This window comes from Mustela lutreola, chromosome 14 (assembly GCF_030435805.1).
Source record: "Mustela lutreola isolate mMusLut2 chromosome 14, mMusLut2.pri, whole genome shotgun sequence".
Classification (NCBI taxonomy): Eukaryota; Metazoa; Chordata; class Mammalia; order Carnivora; family Mustelidae; genus Mustela; species Mustela lutreola.
This window is the reverse complement of record NC_081303.1, coordinates 16704998-16730031: the sequence shown is the minus strand read 5'-3', so window position 1 is coordinate 16730031 and position 25034 is coordinate 16704998. Positions and strand designations below refer to the sequence as shown.

Here is a 25034-nt window from a genome sequence, read left to right as displayed (position 1 = left end):
CACATCAGGATCTCTGCCTGGTGGGGAGGGATCAAGCCCCACATCAGGCTCTCTGCCTGGTGGGGAGCCTGCTTCTTCTTCTCTCTCTGCCTGCCTCCCTGCCTGCTTGTGATCTCTGTCTGTCAAATAAATAAATAAAATCTTCGGAAAAAAAAAAAATGAAGTGGGGTAGAGAGTGTTGGGAGGATGAAATTGTAATTTTTAATAAGGCTGCCAAGGAAAGTTCAGCTAATGCAGTGATTGAGCAAAGACCTAAAGGAGGTAAGGACAAACCGTATAGAAATCTGGGGATAGAGTGTTCCAGAAAGAAGGACTAGTAAGCACAAAGGTACTGAAGTGGGAGGGTGCTGGGTTGGAAGAAGAGCCGCAAGGGGGTCCACAAGGCTGGAGTAGAGGTAGAGGAATGATATTCTTGTTTATCCATAGGATTTATTCCTGTGTCTGAAACATATCAGGACTTCATATCTTTGATGAATTAATGAATATTTTGATGGTAATGTAAAAAAAGGCCAATATTTCACAAAACTTGATTTGTGCTAAATCCAGTTACTTTTTTAACAAAAATATTTTCTTTGCATGTCCTGACTTTAGCTTTGTCGTCGAAACAGGTATGACTTTCATTAATTCAGATTTTAGGTCTGTTCAGGATGTCGTGTTGCAGTATATTACAATCTTCTCTTTGCATTTTTTTTTGTTAAAATCCTTACAAAGAACTGTAACCTGCAGTGAATATAAACACTGGAAAATACCAGCAAATACTGTTGGGTAGTATTTTCATAACCTTCAGATCTCTTAGCAAAGTCAGCAGCATTACTTAGAATCACTTAAAGAAATTGCCAGTTTAAGGACTTACTCTGCCTCCAAAACTTATTTCTCAGAACATCACTTGTAGAATTTGTGTAAAGTGTACTATGCATATAATCTTATTACTATTTATTTATTTTTTAAAAATATTTTATTTATTTGACAGACAGAGATCAGAAGTAGGCAGAGAGGCAGGCAGAGAGAGAGGAGGAAGCAGGCTCCCTGCGGAGCAGAGAGCCTGATGTGATGCGGTTCATGATCCAAGCTGAAGGCAAAGGCTTTAACCCACTGAGCCACCCAGGCGCCCCTACTATTTATTTATTTGCAAGAATGATTCATGGTTAGCAGCAGGTGGGGCCACGAGCACATGTACACCGAGGCAACCACCACCAGCAAGACTGATTAGTTCTTAACAATTTTCTCCTGACTGCTCCTTCCCTGCCTCACTTTGGAGTCCAGGTGTTAGCATTCCCAGTCTTGCTTTTGACTTGTCAGTGTATCCCTTTGAATCAGTAACCTCTCCATATTCGTTGTTAATCTTTAATACTGATTGTTATACTTTCATTCTAATATTTTCTCCTCTCTTCCTGATATCTTGGCTGATTTTTTTTCTTGAGATTCAGAAAAACATATCCAGTTCCCTACAGTACCCAAGAAATGCTTGAACGGAAACACCCCTTGTAAAAGATTTATTTTCTCAAAGTTGCCATATCCTGGTAGTTTTGGAGTTTTGATAGAATCTTGGAGAAATCAAACCTTCTCAAGTATTAACCCCTTTAGCTAGAGACCTCCAAGAAGTCAGCTGTAGTCAACTCAGTTGTATTTAATTCTTGTTGCAGCAAGGAAAAATACCACATGGAACTATGGGCTTCCTCAGTAAGAAGGCGTTCAGAGAGACCTGTTACAGGATTTGGGCTTCCGTTGGTGGTTGGTGCTTGGTGCTTGAGGGAGAGTCTAAGGTAGCAGGGATCTGTTTTCAATTGGTTGCAGTCAGAAAGCCAGAGCAATTCCATGACTGGGCATCTCAATAAATCTTATCTATAGGGAGAGAAGACTAATAGGAGAATAAAGTTGTAATTTGTAAAGAAGTAGTAACCATTCATTTTGGCCAAGAGAAAGGGTGTTTAGTATTTTGTAGGCCAGAGTGATCTTGTTTTTGTCTGTGTTTAGACAAATTCATGAAGTGATTTGCCTTGTCTTGTCTTATCATGGTTTTACAACGACCTTGTCCGAGGTTGGGATTTCCTGAGATTATTTCTAACGGGACAATAATATGGCTTAGCTGTGAGTGCCAGGCCAGCTTCCCAATGTCGGGGGGCTCTTCTTGTTTTTCTTTTTCGTGTGTTTTTAATCCTTTCATCCAAGTATAATGTACATACAGAAAAGTATAATTTTTTAAAAAAATTTATTTGAGAGAGAAAGGGAGATAGTGCGAGAAAGCACAAGCAGGGTCATGGTGGGGAAGGGGGACGCAGGCTCCCTGATGAGCCCGCTAAGCCGAGAGACCAACTCGGGGCTCCATCCCATGACCCAGGACATCCTAGAATCTCAAGGAAGGTTTCTTGAATCCCGACCCAAACTTTGACCCTTCTCGCCTTTCTTCTCTCCCCTGTCCACCCGGAGACAGGTCTAACCCCACAGGGTCAGGAACCGCTTCTGAGAACACTTTCTTTGCACCCATCTGATGGTGCTCGTTACTCTGCTTTGAGTACTAAATGAACACCGTGTATTTTGTCTACACCACCCGGGACATAATCATCGCTAAGTGAAACTTAATGGTTACAATCGCGCCGCAGTTCTCGGGTAGTTCGGGCAGAACTGTGTCAGACTTTTCGGCCTCACTTGTGTCGTCAACACACAGTGGCAGCGGCCCTGTCAGAGGAGAGTCGCGCTAAAGGCCGGGGCCCGGCGGCGGCCCCGCACAGCCCGGACGTGGGGGCTCCACAGGCGCCCAAAGCCAGACCCGGGCTGAAGCGGCTCGACCAATCACAGGGCTCGGGCGGTGCAGGCCCCACCTCCCAAACGTTCACCCATTACTCAAGTTAAAGCAGGGATCCGGGGCCAGTCTGGGGGCGCCGCGGACACAGCATCCGCGGAGGGGGCGCAGGCGGAACCTTCGTCCTCAGCTCGGTGTTTCCCGCGACTCCGCTCCTATCGCTACACTACCAAACCCACGGCCTCCTTTCCCGCCCCGAAGACCTATTCCGAGAACATGTTCCAGACTTAGGGATTGGTAATTCCAGCGAAACGATTCGTGGACATCCCAACGACTGAGTACAGTTTCTCCGTGCGACATCTCCCTAAAGGGACCCCGCGGGTTCTCCTAGAGGAGGGCGCCCCACGTACGGCCGCCCACGCTCGCCCGCCCACCGCGCAGCTTCCGCCCGGCCTCGCCTCGTGCGCGTGCTCGGACGCGTGCTCAGGCGCGTACGCCGCCCCGCCCCGCGAGCACGCCGCCTCCGCCCCGCCCCGCGCGCACACCGCCCCCTCCCCGTCCCGCCCCGGCCGCTCTCCCTTCCGGATCTCTCGGCTGCGCATCCCCGAGGACCGACCGCCGACCCACCGCCTCGCGGGTGGAGGAACCTGGGTCGGGCCCGAGCGCTCTGTTAGCCAGAGGCAGGCGGAGGACCGGCTCGGCCGGGGGCGAGCCGCCGCGGGTGCCCTGCGCGCCCGGGAGAGAGGAGGGAGGGAGGCACAGTTACGCGAGGCCGCGCGGAGTAAGTGAGCTTGGGTCCGACTCGAGGTCGGGCTCCCGATCGAGATTGGTGGGCCAGGCCCGGGAGCCGGCGGTACCCTCGCTCCGAGGAGCACTGAGCGGACACAAGAGGGACGGGCCGAGCGAGGACACATGGCCTCGCCATTCCTGCCCGCGGGGGCTACCACGGGCGACAGCGGCGGAGAGCTGAGCTCGGGGGACGACTCCGGTGATGTGGAATCCCTCCAGAGTCCCGAGACCGAGGCGTCCGGGAGTCTGACAGAGCTCTTTGAGAAGGCTGCGGCGCACCTCCAAGGCCTGGTGCAGGTGGCCAGCAGGGAGCAGCTCTTGTACCTGTATGCCAGGTACAAGCAGGTAAAATCCTGGGGAAGGGGTGGATGCGGGAGAGCGGCAGGAGACCTTCTGTGTCCTCCAGAATGGAATAGTTACCGTGCTGGGTTGATGGCTAGATGCAATGAAGTTTGCCTGTGTGTGTGTGTGTGTGTGTGTGTGTATAATCATCTGCTAAGAATTAGAATCCTGAATATGCAAAGGGCCTGTCTGCTATCCTGGAAGTGATATTTGGCTGGACACCGAATGACAGCTTTCCATGTCTTCTTTGACTTGCACAGTGACCTTGCACTTATGGTTTTACCAGCTTCAGAACCTTTACAAAATGAGGATGATAAAATAGGGTTTTTCATTCAGTCTTGCTGAAGGGTCATATGGAGGTAATTATGGAAGTAATATGGTCATATGGAAGTAATGTTAAAGAAAATTGTGAGATCTGGGAGAATTATATGATCGTAATAAAAACGTGATGCAATGCAAAATAAGGTATTATAATTTTGTCATTGTATTTTTAAAATCCTAAGCATGTTAGACTTATGTTTTGATTGGATGGGCTTCTGACTGTTAGATGCTATTATAAAGATGCTGCTTAGAGCTAGTAAACACCAGGTGAAATAATCCCCTTCTTTGGCTGGAAAGAAAAGGGAAACCCAAAGAGAGTAGATAACTTCCTAGGGTCATACAGACAAATCAGTCAGAACTGGAACTAGATTGTAACTCCTGACTCTAAAGCTCTGAATTTCATAATCGTAATGTCATTTAAGACATGTTTAATTTATCATTCAAAGAGTCGAAGGTACCAGAAGGAGAAATAATTGCTTTATTTTAATATACCAGTATTGTATAACATCTTTTCTGTGCAAAACACTTGGGTGTTATGCCTGCTGCGAGTGGAAAGAAGAAAAAGCATCATGGTATTTGTCTTCGAGAGTCTTGGAAAGTTTCTTGAGGAGTCTAGATTTAAACACGTGAAAAATTGCTAACAAGGGTTAAATAACATTTTAGGAAAACTCCAGCTCTTTGGAACACTGGAAACAAAGATGTTCTGGGGAATAGCCCATTTTATTTTACCAAAAAATTTTAACCTTTCTTTTGCTTCTTGGTATCTGTTTCCTCCTGTATTCTTTTTTTTTTTTTTTTTTTTTTTTAAGATTTTATTTATTTGACAGAAAGAGATCACAGGTAGGCAGAGAGGCAGGCGGGGGTGTGGGGGGAGAAGGAGGCTCCCCGCCGAGCAGAGAGCCTGATATGGGGCTCGATCCCAGAATCCTGGGATCACGACCTGAGCTGAAGGCAGAGGCTTGACCCACTGAGCCACCCAGGCGCCCCTCCTCCTGAATTCTTTAAAACAAAACAAAACAAAAGTTGTAGGGTCCCTCTGTATTCTTCAACTGAATATACTGAATAGAGATGAACCTTCTTTTGAAGACTGATGAATTTCAGTTATGAATACTGGTTAAAGTGACTTGAGAGACATAGCTATAGATATATAGGGTGCAAATTACAGTGTTGAATGAAAACTGCCCCTAAATTGGCCTTGGAATTTGCTTTCTTGCAGAAGTTCTGGATATCTTTTTTTCTCTTTGGTTATTTATCCTGTCCCCATAACATTAAAATGAAACTTTCAGGTATTTAACAAGAGTTTATTGAACATTGTGCTAGGACCTTTAACATGTCTGAGTAATAATTCTCTGGGCAGCGCTAGACCGTTTGTCTCCCAAATTCCCTCGAGAACATTCTTTTTCTTTCGAGGACATAATTTTACTTACTGATAATAGTGTCATCATTATTAATATCTGATTTCTGAGTTATCAGTGAACTCTAGTCACTGTCAACTGGTAACCATTCTGTCTCATGAGGCCTCACTTCATCCAGATATTCTGGAAGAGGTATGTCCCTCATCCTTTCAAGAACTCGTTAAGGTATTTAGAAATAGTCTGTATCTGGAAATAAAATTCTTTGTTGTTACAGAATAAGATTATGCTTACTTAGATAAGATATTAGGACACAATTTTTATCAATCTCTTCTAATTTTTTCTTTTTCTTTTTTTTTTGAGAGTGAGAGAGAATCCTAATCAGGCTCTATGTCCGGTGTGGAGCCTAAGGCGGGGCTCCATCTCATGACCTCGCTGACCCTCATCATGACCTGAGCTGAAACTGAGTTGGATACTCAACTGATTGATCCATCCAGGCCCTCCTCAATATTTTATTTATTTATTTTTTTAAAAAGATTTTATTTATTCGTTTGACAGAGATCACAAGCAGTCAGAGAGGCAGGCAGAGAGAGGGGGAAACAGGCTCCCTGCCGAGCACAGGGCCTGATATGGGGCTCGATCCCAGGACCCTGAGATCATGACCGGAGCCGAAGGCAGAGGCTTAACCCATTGAGCCACCCATGCACCCCTCGATATTTTATTTTTAGAAGAATTCTGAGGGACGCCTGGGTGGCTCAGTTGGTTAAGCAGCTGCCTTCGTCTCAGGTCATGATCCCAGCATCCTGGGTTCGAGTCCCACATCGGGCTCCTTGCTCGGCAGGGAGCCTGCTTCTCCCTCTGTCTCTGCCTGCCATTCTGTCTGCCTGTGCTCGCTCTCACTTCCTCTCTCTCTCTGACAAATAAATAAAATCTTTAAAAAAAAAAAAAGAAGAAGAAGAAGAAGAAGAAGAATTCTGAGATAGTGTTAAAAATAGCGTCTTTGGGGCACCTGGGTGGCTTAGTCCATTAAACATCTGCCTTCAGCTTGAGTCATGATCCCAGGGTCCTGGGATCGAGCCCTGCATTAGGCTTCCTGCATAGTGGGGATCCTGCTTCTCCTCCTTCTGCCGCTCCCCCTGCTTGTACTTGCGCTCTCTCTCTGTCAAATACATAAATAAAATTTTAAAAAATAGCATCTTTGAGAGGATGATAAGGTTGAAATTCCAATATAATTGATGCATGGTAGACCAGAATTTCTCATGAAACAATCACATTTTGTATTCAGAGTAGCACTGTATTTTGGAGGCTGAATGAAATAAAGTTGTCCCCAGGAAGATAATAAAAATAAGGTAAGCTGTGGACTTTCTTTTCTTAGGCAGAGCCCTAAATTTACCTAACATCATAGCTCTTTCAGTCTCCGAAAGCCTATGGCTCCAAAATCATCTTTTAGTGAGGTTTCAAAAACATCACACCCGTGAACAGTTTTTTGGTCCTCTGCATTAACCTACACTTTCCCAGCAAAAGATAACTATTTGACACCTGTGAAAACTCTAGGACAATGAACATTTCAAACCCCTGTTAGCTTCATTTTACAGGAGCCTTCAGCACCAGCACAGCAAGGATACCCAATATGTTCTCCTACTTTAACCTGGCCACACATGATTCACTGGCATTTGCCATTGGCCCTCTTTGCTAAAACATTCTGTTTGAAGGGTGTTGGCTATATCATATATATATCAGAACAGGGTTTAAGTGTTTTGTTAAAGTGGCACATTTTAGAACTCTGCTTTATAGCTTATGATTTGGAAACTATTACTCATCATGTCCTAAAGTCCTGTAGTTGTATTTATCCAGTCTTTGCTGATCCAGAACTATTGTTTGAATTTGGGAATGCAGAAGCTTCTGTGTCAGTTAGAATACAGGGTCAGCTGCTGAGCTTTTATTTTCATCACATATAATGGTCTGGAGGTAGGTGACCTAAGGCTGGTCCAGTGATTCTGCTTCATGAGATCTCCCGGGGCTCAGTCTTTTTCTGTCCTGTAGTTCGGCCATTCCCCAAAGGCAGCAGTTCTCAAACTGTGGTCTAGAGATCCCTGAGAATCCCTGAGACTGCCTTAGGAGATCTATAAGATCAAATAATAATACTAGACATAATAATACTGGGACAGTATTTGCCTTTTTTCTCTTTGATAAAACTGCTGATGCATCAGCATAAATCTAGACAGCGGCAAGCAAACTACTAGTCGTCATATATTTCACCACCATATACTCAGAGTAAAAAAAAAAAACCAAAAAACCAATTTAACTTAAAAATGTCTTTGATAAAGTGGTAAAAATTATTGATTTCTATTAAATATTAACTCTTGAGTACAAGTCTTTTTAATGTTGTGTGTGATGAAATGGGGAGTGCACACCAGGCCGTTATCCACACTGAGTTATGTTGGCTCTACTGAGGACAAGCACTTGTGTAATTTTTGAGTTGCAAACTGAGCTATCCACATTTTTCATGAAACATCATTTTTCCTTAATAAAACAACTCACAGATTAACTATGCTTATTCAAATTTGAGTATTTGGCAGATGGTCTCTTCAAAGTGAATGAAGTGAGCCTATATAAGAGATCTTTCCTTTTAAGGAAACAGCTGACAGTACTTGTTTCCAGTGGTCACATTTGAGCCTTCAAGTGAAAATGAGAGGTTTGGAAAATCTGTGTCTGTCACATGAACCTGACAGCTGCCTAATATTTAAGAACTTTTTTGATGAGATTGGTGGTGATTTTAATGATTGTAAACTTCAGCTCTTGTGTCAACATTTAGGAGGAATGCCTAACTCAGTGAACCCTATTTTCCAAATGTTGTGTGGAATGTTACAGATTCTGTCTGAGTAAAAGAGCCATTCACATTGCAAGTCAGACCAATGGATTTTAGTGTAGCAGTAGGAAAAACTCATATGACATCAGAGTCCATATTGCATCCAGTGTTAAACTGCTACTTGTGGTATCAGAGAAGACTATCCACAGTTATCTGAAAAGGCTACTAAAATACCTCTTTCTTTTGTAATAGCACGTCTGTGTGAGCATTTTCTTCATATACTTCAACCAAAGCAACATATTGCAATAGATTGAATACAGAAGTAGATATGAGAATATAACTGCCTTCTGTTAAGGCAGACATTAAAGAGATCTGGAGAGTGTACAACAATGTCACTTTTCTCACTAAGTTTTTTGTGCTTTAGAATATACATTTATTTTTATAAAATTGTTACTTATATTAACTTGATGAGTTATTGTTTTTATTTTACTTTTTATTGAGCGGTAGTGAACTTTATTGAGTGATAGTACAAAGCTCCGGAAGAGGGAGGGGACTGAGAGGGTTGCCCAAGTTTATTATTTTTAAATGAGTTAATACATATTTTAAAATGTCTTTTAATTTTTAATATGGTACATATTGATAGATATAATCCACATAAACAAAGCTCCTTGGGGGTCCTCATTTTTTAAGAATGTAAAGGGATCATGAGACCAGAAAGTTTGAGAACTGTTCCCTTCGGATCCTCTTTGCGTGCCCAGAGATGGCTGATCATCACTGCATGCATGTGCTAGTCAGGGCTCAGGGAAAGGGAAATACAAGTCCCCCAATTCTCCCCCCCTTTTAAAAAAAGATTTTATTTATTAATATGAGAGCAAGAGAGAGCACAAGCAGGGTGAATGGCAGAGGGAGAAGTAGACTCCCCACTGAGCAGGGAGCCCCACGTGGGGTTTAATCCTGGGACTCTGGGATCATGACCTGAGTTGAAGGCAGACACATAACTTAGCCACCCACGTACCCCCCTTTTCTTTTTTTTTCTTTTTTAAAGATTTTATTTATTTGCCAGAGATAGAGAGAGAGAGTACACACAAGCAGGCAGAGAGGCAGGCAGAGGCAGCGAGAGAAGCAGGCTCCCCGCCGAGCAAGGAGCCCGATGTGGGACTCGATCTCAGGACCTTGGAATCATGACCTGAGCCAAAGGCAGTGGCTTAACCAACCGAGCCACCCAGGCGTCCCCCCCCCCCCTTTTCTTTTTAAGGAAGATGTTTATACCACCTTCACACATATCCAGTCCCCTGAACCTGGGCGGAAGTTGCATAGTCACATATAAAGTTTAGCTGGAGGACCATGTGTCTCGCTGAGACTTCCATTACTGTAGGAGAAATGGAGAATAGGTATTGGTATTTGTTTCTGCCACTGGCTGGTGTCTGGATAAAAAACAAAAATAGTAATGACTGCTGTTTTTATGATATATCATGGTTTCATCTTTCTTTTTATTATTTTTTAATTTTTTTTAATTTTATTTTTTTTTAAGATTTTATTTATTTGACAGAGAGAGAAAGATCACAAGTAGGCAGAGAGGCAGGCAGAGAGTGAGAAAGGAGGAAGCAGGCTCCCCGCAGAGCAGAGAGCCCGACTCAGGGCTCAATCCCAGAACCCTGGGATCATGACCTGAGCCGAGGGCAGAGGCTTTAACCCACTGAGCCACCCAGGCGCCCTTTTCCTTCTTTTTAAAGATTTTATTTATTTGAGAGAGAAAGAGCGAGAGCACAAGGGGGCAGGGAGAGGCAGACTCCCTGATGAGCTGGGAACCCAACATGGTGCTCAGTCCCAGGACCCTGAGATCATGACCTGAGCCAAAAGCAGATGCTTAACTGACAACCACCCAGGCACCCTTTCTTTCATGTTTCTAGCAGTCTAGTAATTGAAGTGATTTTGGAGATGCCAGAACTGAAGCCTAGATTCAATGTGGCATGTAAAACAGTGCTATGGAAAAGGAATATTGGGCTTTGGAGTCAGATAGTCCTAAATTCACATCCTGACTATTAATTCGGGATATGCTAATGTGTGAGCTCAGGCAACCCTCCTCAGGTTCTCTGTACTCATTTGTAAAATAAGTTTGGAATAGCAGACCTGACAGGATTGTTGTGTGGCTCATTTGCCATAGCATATATGAAGCTTTTGGTTTATGTTGATCAAGAAATGCAATTTCTGCTCTTTCACTGTTTCTTCCCTTGGTCCCCTTATAATAGGGCTGCTCCTGTATAAGTGAACATTTTAATATTCATCAGAGGGCCATGTGATTAATAGCTAAGCAGTTGATGGAGATGATACTTGTAATGAATTCAGAGATGGATGAGATCATTGTAGACTGAAAGGATTTTTACAGTCTGAACCTTGAGTGAGACTGAAAGGTGTGAAAAGCTGAAGGAAGAGGAAAGGGCATTTCAGGCGAGGAGGGTAACAGAAGTGAAACTCAGGGTGAAAATCCTTAAAGCAGTGTGTAGATCAGTCTAGTTAGCAAGTAGATCATCAGTTTGATTTTAGCAAAATTCAAGTGTATGAAATGAGTAGATGGCGAGAGGGTCTCTGAGAAGTAGATGGGGCTTGGATTGTGGTATTAGGAAAAGTAAGTATTTGGTTGAACATATGCCTAACATATTCATTCCACATTCAAAAAACATTTCTACTGTAGGATAGGCACTATATAAGGTGCAGTGAGTGAGTTAAGAATGATTTCCTAGAGGCTGTGTTCTGATAGAAAGAAGAGACTTTACAAAAAACTTTGTAACACCCGGTAAAAGTGGAAAGTGCTGTCAGAGGTATAGGAGTAAATGCTGTGAGAGTTTATCAGAAAGAGATTATTTTTGGCATTGGGAATCGGGGGCTGTATAGTGAATTCTGCACTTATGTGAATTTCATTTATGTTTACTCACAATGAAAATATATAGCTTCACTACAAATGTTATTTGAGGGTTACAAATAAGTATTGACAAACAAGAAAAGATTATTGTGGAGTAGATAGAATTTATATTGTTGAAAAACCCTTGAAAGTTTTTTGCAAGGCTGTCAGCATCAATATTTATGTCAATTAGTTTCATAATAGGATACTTTACTAAGAGTATGCATTTTCCTGGAATTTGGGAGAGGTAAAATGCTGATAGTGTAATTAGAATGAGGCTAAATAAACAATATTATGAATTCTGATAAACTACTTTAAAGCTTGTTTGTTGCATGTTTGAAAATTCTTTTATATGATAATTGGTAATAAGGATTACATAATTTATATTTATAATTTGCCTTTTATATATAATTTGCCTACTAGTTTAGGAGTGCAAGTGTTTTCACTCATATTTTTTTATGTATCACAGAATTAGAAACTGATTTTATACAGTAAGTCAAAGCAGCTTGTATTTAAAATTTGTTCTTTTGTTTGCTTTTGCAAAGAATGTTAAATTTTGTTATTCTATATAGATGCAAATATTTTCTAACCTGTAGTTACTGAGTATACATAATAAATTTGAAAAAAAAAAAGTTTCTCTGGCAATTCTTTGAAAAATAAGTTCTTGATGTATTTTTTCCCCTCCCTTCAATTAGGTCAAAGTTGGAAATTGCAATACTCCTAAACCAAGCTTCTTTGATTTTGAAGGAAAGCAAAAATGGTAAGAAATTCTTGGAATCTAATAAGGTTGTTGGAAATGGTTTAGGTGTTTAGGAATTAGAAAGTAGTGAGCAGATTAAAGAATTATTTTTATATTAATCTCTCTGCTGAAGACTGTGCTAACAATGTGCAGTTGGGAGAGAGATTAAAAGAATCCGCTTTCAGCTAAGTCTACTAAAGGATTCTCATGCCATGATGTTGGTATACACATAGTTCATGACAGACATACACTCCTTCCATATGACTAGCTTCTTAGAGAGTGATGGTAGGAGCTATTGCTTGAGATCTTCCTGTCCTGTCATTCAGCCCCTAATGGATCACCACTTCTGCCCTGCGGAGGAATCTTGAAAGGATAGGAGGATGGGAAGGGAGAAGAACAGGATCAATCCCGTTACTATTCTGTGTGTATACATATGTGTACGTATGTGTGTGGATGTATATATATTTTATATATATTTTAAGATTTTATTTATTTACTTGACAGAGAGAGATCACAAGTAGGCAGAGAGGCAGGCAGAGAGAGAAAGGGAAGCAGGCTCCCCGCTGAGCTGAGTGAGATCCTGATGCAGGGCTTGATCCCAGGACCCTGAGATCATGACCTGAGCCAAAGGCAGAGGCTTAACCCACTGAGCCACCCAGTATTATTCTTCTCCCCTGCCCCAATTTTATCTTCTTATCTCTTGTGCTCTTCGGTACCTTGCCCCACCCACACCACAGTGAAGTGCTTATAATAACTGCTTGGGAAGAAAGGTGGGAGGGGGGAGATTCTGAGTCCTGCTTCTTTTCTGAATCCATAAAAAGATTATCCCCTTCCCAGTTTTTTTACTCCGAATTCAGAGGTTCGTCATCATGACAATTGGTAATTGGTCTTATTTACTCTTACCCTAAGTGAAAAAAAGAAAATGCATATAATAGAGACCCTTAGTTATAGGAGGAAGAACTTTGCAAGCATCAACCCTGAATTAAAAGTATAAAGGGTGGGGTTTAAAAAAAAATGAAATATGGTTGAAGAGAAGAGCGCCAAAAATGGATTCTAACTTTACATTCTAAAGCAGTGCTACTCAAGGTGTAGTCCCCTGACAAGTTGCCTGTCTACAAACTGTTTGCTACCCAGCTGCAAAGAGATGCACATTTTAAACTTGAGTGTAAATCAGTTACGTCATTAAGCCCATGTTTAGTTCAGCCGCCTTTTTTTGTGTGTAGGACCTTCTCGGTGAAGGAAGCAGTGCTTTGAGTTCCGTTCTGGCAGAGCTCTCTGCTGATGATAACCAATAGGTCTCTGACACTTTATTACTGTTGTGGAGAACACCTGATGCAACTTTTATTGTGTTTTGTTTTGTTTTGTTTTAATTTCTGAAATTTCATAACTTCAGCATTACTTTTTCCACTGTGCTTGCCTGTTTTAACATTGTTTCTTAGCAATTTTGAAGTTTTGATTTTACAACCACTATAATAATTCAGGAATATATAATATATATATAATATATAATAATTCAGGAATGATTCAGGAATCATCAGGGGATGCTAAAACCATTAGATGAAAAACTACTGAGGAGCATATACACAATCTGATCCTCAGTTAACTTTTTAATTACAGGGAAGATGACAGGAGAAACTGCTTCTACCAAGTCCTTAATCTTATCTTTGGTGATGGGTGGGACAAAGTGATGTCCTGTGCTGCCAATGGGATACATTGTGAAGGACTTCTCACTTGTATATTGCTTTTTTTTTTTTTTCTCACTTGTATATTGCTTTTGCCAAAACCTTTAACCTGACTCTAATCATGATTATTCATTTTTGGGGAGGAACACCGTGTAGGTGAGGAAACAGTCAGACAAATCCAAATTGAGAGATATCTTATAAAATTGGTGTGGACTCTTAAAAAATATCAGTATCATGGAAGACAAAAAAGGCTAAAGATACACAAAACTCAACGCTATGTGTGAATCTTGATTGGCTCCTGGTCTGGGAGAAGAAATCTACAAAGGACATTAGTGGGAAATCAGGGAAACGTGAAGGTCATCTATGTTTATATAATAATATTAATGTTAAATTTCCCATTTGATATATGCTGATATATTTAGGTGTAGATGTTAGGATGTACACAGGTAACTCTCAAGAGGATCAGTAAAAATAAACTTGGAAAATTTCAAAAAGATGTTATATTCATTGTGGGAGCAGGATGGTAGTGAAAAACCTTGGCACTGAATTATATTTTACAGTGAATCAGTGGATCTACTTCCTGGGTGAAAGTAGAAAGAATTGGCAGGGCAAGACCAAGAAGGAGCCTATCTAGGCAGCTGGCAGAAAGAAGGAAAGGATGACTCCGAAGGGGCACAGGACTAGAATATTACTCTTGATATTTATCCTGCAGAGTAGTCCCTACCTTCTTACTAATTAGAATTCTTACCTCTGTCCTTAACACCCCTCACTTTTTGAAGTCCCTGTGTGGGACTTGAGAGAACAACAAGAGGGGAAGGCATATTTCTCCCAGCTTAAATTCGAAGTTCAAAGTATTTTCCCAAGGGATATTGATTTGTGTGATTCGTTCCCATGTTACCAAAATACTGTAGAAGGTGGAAACTACTTTTATTGGTCTGTAGATCAGTAGGGATGAAAGGTGGGTTTGGGGGAGTTATAAAATCTTGGATATTACAGTTGTTTGTGGTCTTCTAAAATTCATTCAATATGCAACATATCTGTGTTATAAAATTTCATGGGGGAGGGTGATTAGGGAAAAAAATGTCTAAAAAGTCTCCTTAGGTCGTGGAGTGTAATCTGTGTTGGTATAGGCCATTGTGAATGCAAAAAAAGAGCTACTCATCTATGGCTTCTTCTGTCTATATCTCACATCCTTAAAATGTGCATGCCAGTTTTTGCTTTTTGGATTTTTCAATTTTTTTAATAACATATAATGTACTATTAGTTCCAGGGGTACAGGTCTGTGAATCGCCAGGTTTACACACTTCACAGCATTCACCATAGCACATACCTTCCCCAGTGTCCATAACCCCACCACCCTCCCTCTACCCTCTCACCCCTGGCAACCCTCAGTTTGTTTTGTGAGATTAAGAGTCTCTTATGGTTTATCTCCCTCCCGATCCCATCTTGTTTCATTTATTCCTTTCCTACCTCCCCAAACCCCCCTTTCTCTGATTGATTTATTTTGCTCAGCATAATACCTTCTAGTTCCATCCACGTTGTCACAAATGGCAAGATTTTATTTCTTTTGATGGCTGCATACTATTCTGTTGTGTGTGTATGTATGTATGTATATATATATATACATACATATATCTCACATCTTCTTTATCCATTCATCTGTTGATGGACATCTAGGTTCTTTCCATAGTTTGGCTATTGTGGACATTTGCATGCCAGTTTTTGTTGTTGTTGTTGTTGTTGTTGTTTTGCATGCCAGTTTTTAATACTAAAAAGGAATATGCCATTTATGTTACTTCCATAGATAATGATACATCATTTTGGATATTCTTTACTGTAGGGAAGCATGGAAAGCACTTGGTGATTCAAGCCCCAGTCAAGCAATGCGGGAGTATATTGCAGTAGTTAAGAAATTAGATCCAGGTTGGAATCCTCAGGTAAGATTTGATGATTGGTAAATAATATTTTCCAAAATCATAGCATCTTCCTCTCAAATAAAGGCTTAAAACTAAGCCTAAGCTTAAGTATCTTTTTTTTTTTTTTTTTTTTTTTTTTTAAGATTTTATTTATTTGAGGAGAAAGCATGGCGGGGTGGAGAGTGGGGAGGGGCTGAGGGAGAGGGAGAGTTATTGTAATATTTATCTACCTCAAAATTTGCTTAAATATTGCTTAAATATTAGCCAGCTACAGATATTGAGAACTTCTCTGAATTTTGTAAAAAAAAAAGTTCATTTCAGATTTTGAAAGAGCTTAACTTGAGATCATCATTTTCTTGAGAAATGGTAGGTTTCTCTTGGATTTTTTTTTTTTAATGAGCACTTCTGTACAAGTACTAAATGCTTTTTGATGCGGATAAAATATAAAGATAGGCTTTCTGCCATTACATAATTTAAAGCATATTAGAGAAGATAAAATATACAAAATATGATTATAATATAAAATGGTGATGCAAGTGCTAGGGAATCCAGTGGAAAAGAGAGATTACTTTGGACCTTGGAGATACTGGGTATTGTTCACTTAAATGTACCTTCTTTTCCTAGTATACTTACTGGAGAACATCTAAAAGACTTTATTAAAGGTGGGATTGGAATTTTATTTCAAAAAACTTTTTTAAAACATTGGTGACAGGTATTTAAATGGGATAAAGTGTCAGTACCATGTCCAAAATGCAAATTAAGTATTAATTTTCATTAAAAATATTTAGGCCAAACATTTCAGGGATGAATGAATATAGCAATTTTCAGATGTTTTGGTAGTAATTAAATTATTTCATAGGTATGCATGTTTCACCAGCTGGAAGGAATTTTGTTTAATAATCGTGGTATCATAAAATGTCAGTTGTAAGGTACCTTAAAGATTATGTATTATGACGTATGAAAGTGTATCTGAATTGTGAGCACAAAGAGGGAGAGGTAACCCATTTAGGATATCTTTAAAGATAAAACTGCCTTTCTGAAGTCATTGAAACATTTCGTGATGTTTTTGATGTGCATGAATATTTTCAGAAATAATCCATTTTGTTAGTATCTTTTATGAGACATCAAGTTTGCATTGTATCATAAAGGTCCTAAGGACTTTGTATCTGAAATTAAGTGGTGAAAACAGCCTGAACACATATGCCACAATGTTTAAAAAACCAAACAAAACTTGAGTTTGAATGCGTTTTGGTGAGTACTTTGCTCTTCAGTCTCTGTGGGTCTTAGTTCTTCCTTATTGATTTTACGTGATTGTTTCTGATGCCTGGCCTATGTAGGCATTTGAGTTTATAAGTTCTGATAAATGACATAATTTATTATTCTCCTTCAGTATCTTAATTACTAAATAAAATTCCATTAACCACCATTCTTTTTTTTTTTTAAAGATTTATTTATTTTTCCTAGAGAGAGAGAGAGAGAGAGAGAGAATGTGTGTGTGTGTGTACTTGTGTGTGCGTATGTAGGAGGAGGGGAGGGGCAGAGGGAGAGAATCTTCAAACAGACTCCTCGTCAAGCCTGGAGCCCAATTTTGGGCTCGATCTCACAACCGACACATGAGATCATGACCTGAGCTGAAACCAAGAGTGGATGCTCAACTGACTGAGACACCCAAGTGCCCCTGTTAACTGGAACTCTTACAAATGGTTGCAGAGTCCATGTGGTCAAGTAGTTCTCCCTTTTAGAAATTTAAACAGGTGGTAAGGATGCTTTTAAAAGAAATAGTTTAAAAAAAAAAAACCTGTAAATCTCACCTATTGAATATAAATTTGAGTAAACTAAGCAGAATCAAAGGAACTTTCAAATAAAGATAATTTTCTCAGGGTTGTGAGATCAGCCCCCTGTGGGACTCCGTACTGGATGTGGAGTCTGCTTAAGATTCTCTCTCCTTCTGCTTTCCCCCCAACACCTGTGTCCTGCACATGCTCTCTTTCTTTCTCTTAAAAAAAAACGAAGATCATTCTTAATACATTGTTCTCAAAATGTTTTGACATCTGTAATCTAGTTGTAAAGAGGAATTTTATGTTTTGTTTAAATTTTTAATTTTTTATTATGTTTAATTTTTTATTTTTGTTTAAATTTTAATTTAAACACTCTGGTCTGGTCCCCTTTGACTCCGCTTTTTTTCCCCTTTCTTTCAGACTGGTATGAAGTAGTTTGTAACTGCAATCTCAAGCCATTTGGTATTTCATTAATTATCTTTTAGGTAGAGAATCATTTTCTTTTGGTACTAGTTTTGGAAACCAGTGAAATAATAATAACTCTTATTGCTGAATGTGCTAAGGTCTTTACATGTGTTGTCCTTTGAAATCTTCACACGAATTTTAAGATTTTTTTTTATTTTTAAGTAGTCTCTAAACCCAGTGTGGGGCTCAAACTCATGACCCCAAAATCAAGAGTTGCATGCCCTACTGACTGTGCCACCCAAGGGCCCCCATAAGAATCTTAGATTAGAAACATTATTGTCTACATTTTAAAGGGAATCTTTTAAAAAAAATTTTTTTTTAGAATTATTTATTGAAAAGAAAGAGAGCACGAGGAGGGGGAAGGAAGGGAGGAAGGGCAGAGGGAGAAGCAGACTCTTAGCTGATCAGGAAGCCTGATGTGGGCTCCCTCCCAGGACCCCGAGATCATGACCTGAGCCGAGGGCAGATGCTTAACGAGCTGAGCCACTCAGGTGCCCCTATTGTCTGCATTTTAAAAATGAGGAGATTCAGGCACAGAGCGGTTTATTGTCTTGCCCAAGATTAGCCAGGTTATCAGTGATGGTACTGGGATTTAGACTTGCCTGTATAGGAGTTCAGAGCCCCACTCTTAATCTCTCTGTTTTTCTTTTCTATATCTGACATTTTATATTTACATGTATTTACACACATATACATCTATATATGTATAAAACATATGTATAGCATCCATCTAAACTTATGGGTGTGTATGTGTATGAAAAATTCAAGTAAATGTAGTTTACTGTTTTAATCAAAGCTCCATGGAGTATGAAGTAAAGTATAAAATGAACAATAACTTAAAATGTAAACCCTTGTCTGTGTTTTCTCTTATGTTTCATCTTATTTCAAGAATGTGCTGTCCAGTATCTAATCAAGGCAATTCTTTTGCCTTATTTGTTTTTTTTTGCCAGGGAGAGGTGTTAAGTTTTTATTTTGGTATAACTTATTTTCATGATTTTTGACAAATAAAAATTGTATCCATGTAAGATGTACAGCATGATGTTTTACTCTTTGATACATGTATACATTGTGAAATGATTCTCACAGTCAAACTTATGAACATTTTCATTACCTTTCATGGTTACCATTTTTTTTTAAAGATTTTATTTATTTATTTGACAGACAGAGATCACAAGTAGGCAGAGAGAGAGGCAGAGAGAGGAGGAAGCAGGCTCCCCGCTGAGCAGAGAGCCCGATGTGGGGCTCGATCCCAGGACTCTGAGATCATGACCTGAGCTGAAGGCAGAGGCTTAACCCACTGAGCCACCCAGGCGCCCCTCATGGTTACCATTTTTTACTGGAGCTGAGAACCCTTGGTATCTACTCTCTTAGCAGATTTTAAATAATAAATAATATTTAATAAGTAATTATGAATTAAATAAGAATATTAAGTAATGTATTAATATAATATATTATATAATATATTATATATTATATAATGTATAATTAATGTAATGTATTATTTTAATATATATATTATATATAATATATATTATATAATGTATTAATAATAATAATAATGGTACATTATTAACTAATTATACATGATATAATTTTTTTCAAGTTTCAGAAATAGTGCAAGGAACTTCTGGATAGTCTTTATTTAAGATATACCAATCGTTTATTTTTATTTTTATTTTTTTAAAGGTTTTATTTATTTGAGAGAAGAGTAAGAGAGAGTACCAGTGGGGGGCAGGAGGCAGGTGGGTGGGGAAAGGGAGCAGCAGGCTCCTCACTGAGCAGGGAGCCCCATGTGGGGGCTCGATCCCAGGACCCAGAGATCATGACCTGAACTGAAGGCAGCCGCTCAACCGACTGAGCCACCCAATTGCCCCTAGATATACCAGTTGTCTATATTTGCTTTAGCATTCTCCCTATTTATATGCACACTCAAATTTTTTCTGAACCATTTTACATAAGTTGCAGACTATTTTAGATAAGTCACAGATATTGTGTCCCCTACTCACTAAATACTTCATTATTTCTTAGAACAAAGACTTTGTTATTCTACCATCATTATAAAAATTTAGACTTTTTTTGGTGTCATGAGTTCTTTTGAAATTTCTTTTCTCTTTTTTTTTAAGACCCTCTGGGCTCAGAGTTCCTGCAGGGCATTCTGTATACACACACACATCAGTTGTGTACATATAGATAGATGTACATATAGTGAAATGGTAACTATAGTCTAACTAATATATCTTCTTCTCGTATAGTTATCTTTTTTTTGTGATGAGATTACCTGATTTACTCTCTCAGCATATTTTCAGTATTCAGTACAGCATTATTTATTATAGTCATCATGCCTGTATATTATTTTTTTTAAATTTTATTTATTTATTTGACAGAGATGAGAGGCAGGCAGAGAGAGAGAGGAGGAAGCAGGCTCCCCGCTGAGCAGAGAGCCTGATGTGGGACTCGATCCCAGGACCCTGGGATCATGAACCAAACCGAAGGCAGAGGCTTCAACCCACCTAGCCATCCAGGCACCCCTATTATTATTTTTTTTTAATTTTTAAGAATTTTTTTTTAAAGTAAACTCCATGCCCAGTGTGGAGCTTGAACTTGTGACCTGGAGATCAAGAGCGGTTGCTCTACCAACTGAGCAAGTCAGATGCCCCTATCATGCCTGTATATTAGATCTCTAGATTTATTTATCCTGCATAACTGCAATTTTGTACCCTTTGACCAACATCTCCCTATCTCCCATTCCCCACCAGCCCCTAGTAATCACCTACTCTATTTGCTGCTGCTGTGAGTTTGACTTTTTAATTTCATTAAATTCTACATCAAAGTGAGATCATTTAATATTTGTCTGGTTTATTTCACTTAGCATAATGTCCTCCAGGTTCATCTGTGTTGTCAGGATTTGCTTCTTTCTCATGGCTGAATAATATTCCATTGTGTGTGTATGTATATATGTGTGTATATATACACATACCACATCTTCTTTATCCATTCATCCTTAGGTAAACACTTAGATTATTTCCATATCTTAGTTATTGTGAATAATGCTGCTGTGAACATGGGAGTGCAGATATCTCTTTAAGATCCTGATTTCATTTCCTTTAGATATATACCCAAAACTGGCATTACTGGATCACATGAGAGTTCTAATTTTTAATTTTTTTGGAAGATTTTATTTATTTATTTGAGAGAAAGAGAGTGCACACACGGGTGTGTGCCCATGTCTGGAGGATGGGGCAGAAAGAGAGGGAGAAGCTGACTTCCTGCTGAGTGTAGAGCCTGATGCAGGGCTGGATCCCAGGAGCCTGAGATCATGACCTGAGCCAAAGTCAGACACTTAACTGACTAAGCCTCCCAAGAACCCCCCCCATTTTTAATTTTTTTGAAGAACCTCCATGCTGTTTCCTATAATGGCTGTACCAATTTATATTCTAACCAACAGTGTACAATAGTTCTTTTTTCTTAAAATCAGAAATTTTAATATTGATTCAATATTCTTGAATCTATGATCCATATTCAAATTGATCATTTATTTAAAAAATCTTCATAGTCTTTGAAACATTCTGATCTATCATCCAGTCCAGGATCATGCACTGTATTTAGTTGTTTCTTTAGCCTCCTTTAGTCTGGAACAGTTGCTTAGCCTTTGTTTTTCTTTCTATACTATGTATGATAGGTTTGAAGAATATAGGCCAGCTCTTTTGTAGAATGTCCCAGTTTGGGCTGTTCTGATGTTTCCTCATAATTAGATTCAGATTATACATTTTTAGGAGAAATACCACAGGATTATGCCCTTCTCAGTGCATTATACCAGGAGATACATGATGTCTATTTGTCCCAGTGTTGATTATGTTAACTTTGATCACTTTCTTAATGTGGTGTCTGCCAGATTTCTCTACTGTAAAATTTCTGTTTTTCCCTTTGTAATTAGTAATTTGTGAGGAGATACTTTGAGACTATGTAAATATCCTTTTCCTCATCAAATTTTATTGACTAGTTTTGTTTTTAAGATTTTATTTATTTATTTGACAGAGGGATAGAGAGCACAAGTAGGCGGAGCGGCAGGCAGAGGGAGGAGAGGCAGGCTGTCCGCTGACCAGGGAGCCTGATGTAGGGTTAATCCCAGGACCTCAGGATCATGACCCCAAGCTGAATTTCACCACTTAACTGAATGAGCCACCCAGGTGCCCCTACCCACTAGTTTTAATATCTATTAATGATTTTCCAACTCCCATCAATTCTTCTACATTTATTATTTGGCATTCTTCTATAAACATGGGCTTTCCCTTCTCCCCTGTTTATTTATTTATTTATTCATTGTCAAGAACTATGAAAGATCTAGGATTGTACCCTACTTGTAAGCTAATAAGTTAGTCTGTTACTGTTTCTTAGATACTGGCAGAGGTTTGACTCCTGGATCCGGGCCAAAGGCCTTTATTATTCATGGTATGCCAAACTGCATGAGATTTATTTGATTTGCATTGGTTTCTCGAATCCCCCAAGTCCCAGAGGGATGATGCAGGTGGGCCTGGATGGATTCCTGCATATGCAGTGGGTTGTGTTACAGCGAAGGAGCTTTGGAGATTCACCACTTTCATAGCACATGGAAGCAAGCTTGCTCTTTGTCAGGGTTTGGGAAAATATCCCTCATCCCTGAGGTGCTTGCTATACACACAACCCTGAGAAATGGCCCAGGTAGAGAGTAGTCAGAGCCGGACATACCCAAGGAGAATGCGTAGAGATGCTCAGGGTCCATGGCTGATTGCTTCTCCCAGCATCCATGTCTGTGTATCTGTACTGTATATACTCACAGATTTCTGTTTTTTTCAATGGGCTACAGTCCATTACTATCATTATTTGGTCACTGGGAGCTCCTTCAAAATGGCTCTTGTCTTCTTTTGATATGTCCCCATCAATCTTTGAGCCGTTTCTTACTTTTTGTCACAAAATGTTATAGGCTATATCAGTTTCCTAGAATTGCCATAGCAAAATATCACAAACTGGTACTTTGTAGTATAAAACACAGAAATTTATTCTTTCACAGTTCTGTAGGCTCAAGGTCCAAAATCAAGTGTTAGCAAAGCCTTGTTCTCATTGAAGGCTGTAGGGTAGAATCCTCTCTTGCTGCTACCAGCTTCTGGTGGCCCCGGGTATTCTTTGACTTGTGTCAGCGTAACTCCAGTTTCTGCCTCTGTCTACATGGCCTTCTTCCCGGCATGTCTGTATCCAAATCTTCCTTTCCTTTTTCTCACATAGACACTAGTTATTGGATTTGGGACCCACCTCAAACTCCATTTTATCTCTTCCCCACTCTGATTTTTTTAGGTCAGTTGATATAGAACAACATGTAAATTTAAGATATAAAAAGTGTTGACAAATGTTGGGGAGATGGTGGCAGAGTACAAGGACCCTAGGCACACTTCCTGCCACTAATACAACTAGACAACTATATCCTAAATACCCCAGAACTGACCTGAGGACTGTCACAACAAACTCAACAACTAAAGGCAGGAAAGAGGCCACATCCAAGAAGATAGGAAGTACAGAGACTCATTTTGGGAGAGAAACAGAATGTGGCTGCTGTAATGGGGGAGGAAGCCATGATTGTAGAGAGAGGTGAGATACAGATTAGCACACAGGAGAGCGCATGGGGAAAACGAATCTGCATAGCTGTTGGCTTAGAAAGGGCTTCAACAGGGGCTGAATTTCATGAACTCTCGAAACCAGCAGGGTTTAACATCTGGCCTTAAAGGTCAGTCGGCTTGGCTTAGGAGAGCCCATAGGCATTGAGACTGCCCTTGGAGAGAAGGCAGGACAAACATCCTGCAAACATATAGGTTAGACACAATGATCTAAAGAGCATCTGTGGCACATAGTGGGAAGGTTTTTTGCTTATCTCTGAGTGTGTCCCAGAAAATCAGAGTTCACAGAGCGATCGCTTCCGGAACAGGGAGCTGGCAGGTGCCGTTTCCCTCCCACGCACCACAGCATAAGCAGTACTGTGGGAAACAGTACAGGGCCAACACTTGCTACCTAACTTGCTTATAGCAAACCCTGCCCTGTGCTTTGATGGAGTTGTTCTTCCCAGTAAGACTTGCCTTGGTCCCAGCATGGCAGGGCCCCTCCCTTAGGAGACCAGCCCAAACCCATCTGTACCATGTCTCCTGACTGGGAGTTTTGCAGAACCTTGGTTCTGGTGGTAGTGGTGACAGGTGTCATTTCACAAGCAGACCAGAGCACGCCTATTTAATACCACATTTGGGCCAAGGACCAAACATTGCTCACAATAGGCAAGGAGAGCCTCTGCAGACAACTGGCCTGAAAGATAAAGTGGCCAAACACAACAGCAGAGCACATGCAGCACATTTTGGAGTCACTCCCTGGGTCCTGGGAAACACACTGGGGAACTATAGTACAGCACACTATAGGACCTCTTCATAAAGCCATTCCATGGAATAGGAGACATAGTTGACTTTTTTTTTTTTTTAAAGATTTTATTTATTTATTTGACAGAGAGATCACAAGTAAGCAGAGAGGCAGGCAGAGAGAGAGGGGGAACGCAGGCTCCCCGCTGAGCAGAGAGCCCAGTGTGGGGCTCGATCCCAGGACCCTGTGATCATGACCTGAGTCAAAGGCAGTGGCTTAACCCACCATTCCACCCAGGCGCCCCTATAGTTGACTTTCTTAACACACAGAAACAGGTATAAAAACTTAGACAAAATGAGATGGCAGAGGAATTTGTCCCATATGAAAGAACAGGACAAGGCCATGGCCAGAGATCTAAGTGAAATTGGTATAAGTAACATGCTTGATAGACAATTTAACATGATGGTCATAAAGATACTCATTGGACTTGAGAAAAGAGTGGAAGACATGAGTGATAGGATTACGAGATAAGGAATATCAGAATATTTGAATAAATGGAATGAGCAACATGCTTGATGGAATGAATAGGAGGGTGTAAGAACTAGAGGAATGGATTAATGACCTCAGAAGACGGAGTAATGGAAAGTAATCAGGTCAAATGAGAGAAAAGAGAGTTATGTGGAAGGAGAATAGATTTAGGGAACTCAGTGACTCCGTCAGATATAATAACATTCCTATTACAGGGGTCCTAGAAGCAGAGAGAAAAGAGGGTAGAAAAATTATTTAGAGAAATAGTAGCTGAAAACTTCCCTAATCTGGGGAAAGAAACAGAT

At 40.3% G+C, this 25034-nt stretch overlaps 1 protein-coding gene across 2 annotated transcripts in view; it reads left to right on the top strand.

The window, feature by feature from the left end:
• Window positions 1–3290: 3290 nt before the first annotated feature.
• ACBD6 (acyl-CoA binding domain containing 6) overlaps window positions 3291–25034 on the top strand; it is a 214496-nt gene continuing 192752 nt past the window's right edge. For both annotated transcript variants that reach the window (XM_059146833.1, XM_059146832.1), the window contains exons 1-3: window positions 3291–3874; window positions 11948–12012; window positions 15514–15610. In XM_059146833.1, coding sequence (XP_059002816.1) covers window positions 3653–3874; window positions 11948–12012; window positions 15514–15610 — 384 coding nt within the window. In that variant the 5' untranslated portion in view covers window positions 3291–3652. The remainder of the gene's footprint in view (window positions 3875–11947; window positions 12013–15513; window positions 15611–25034) is intronic.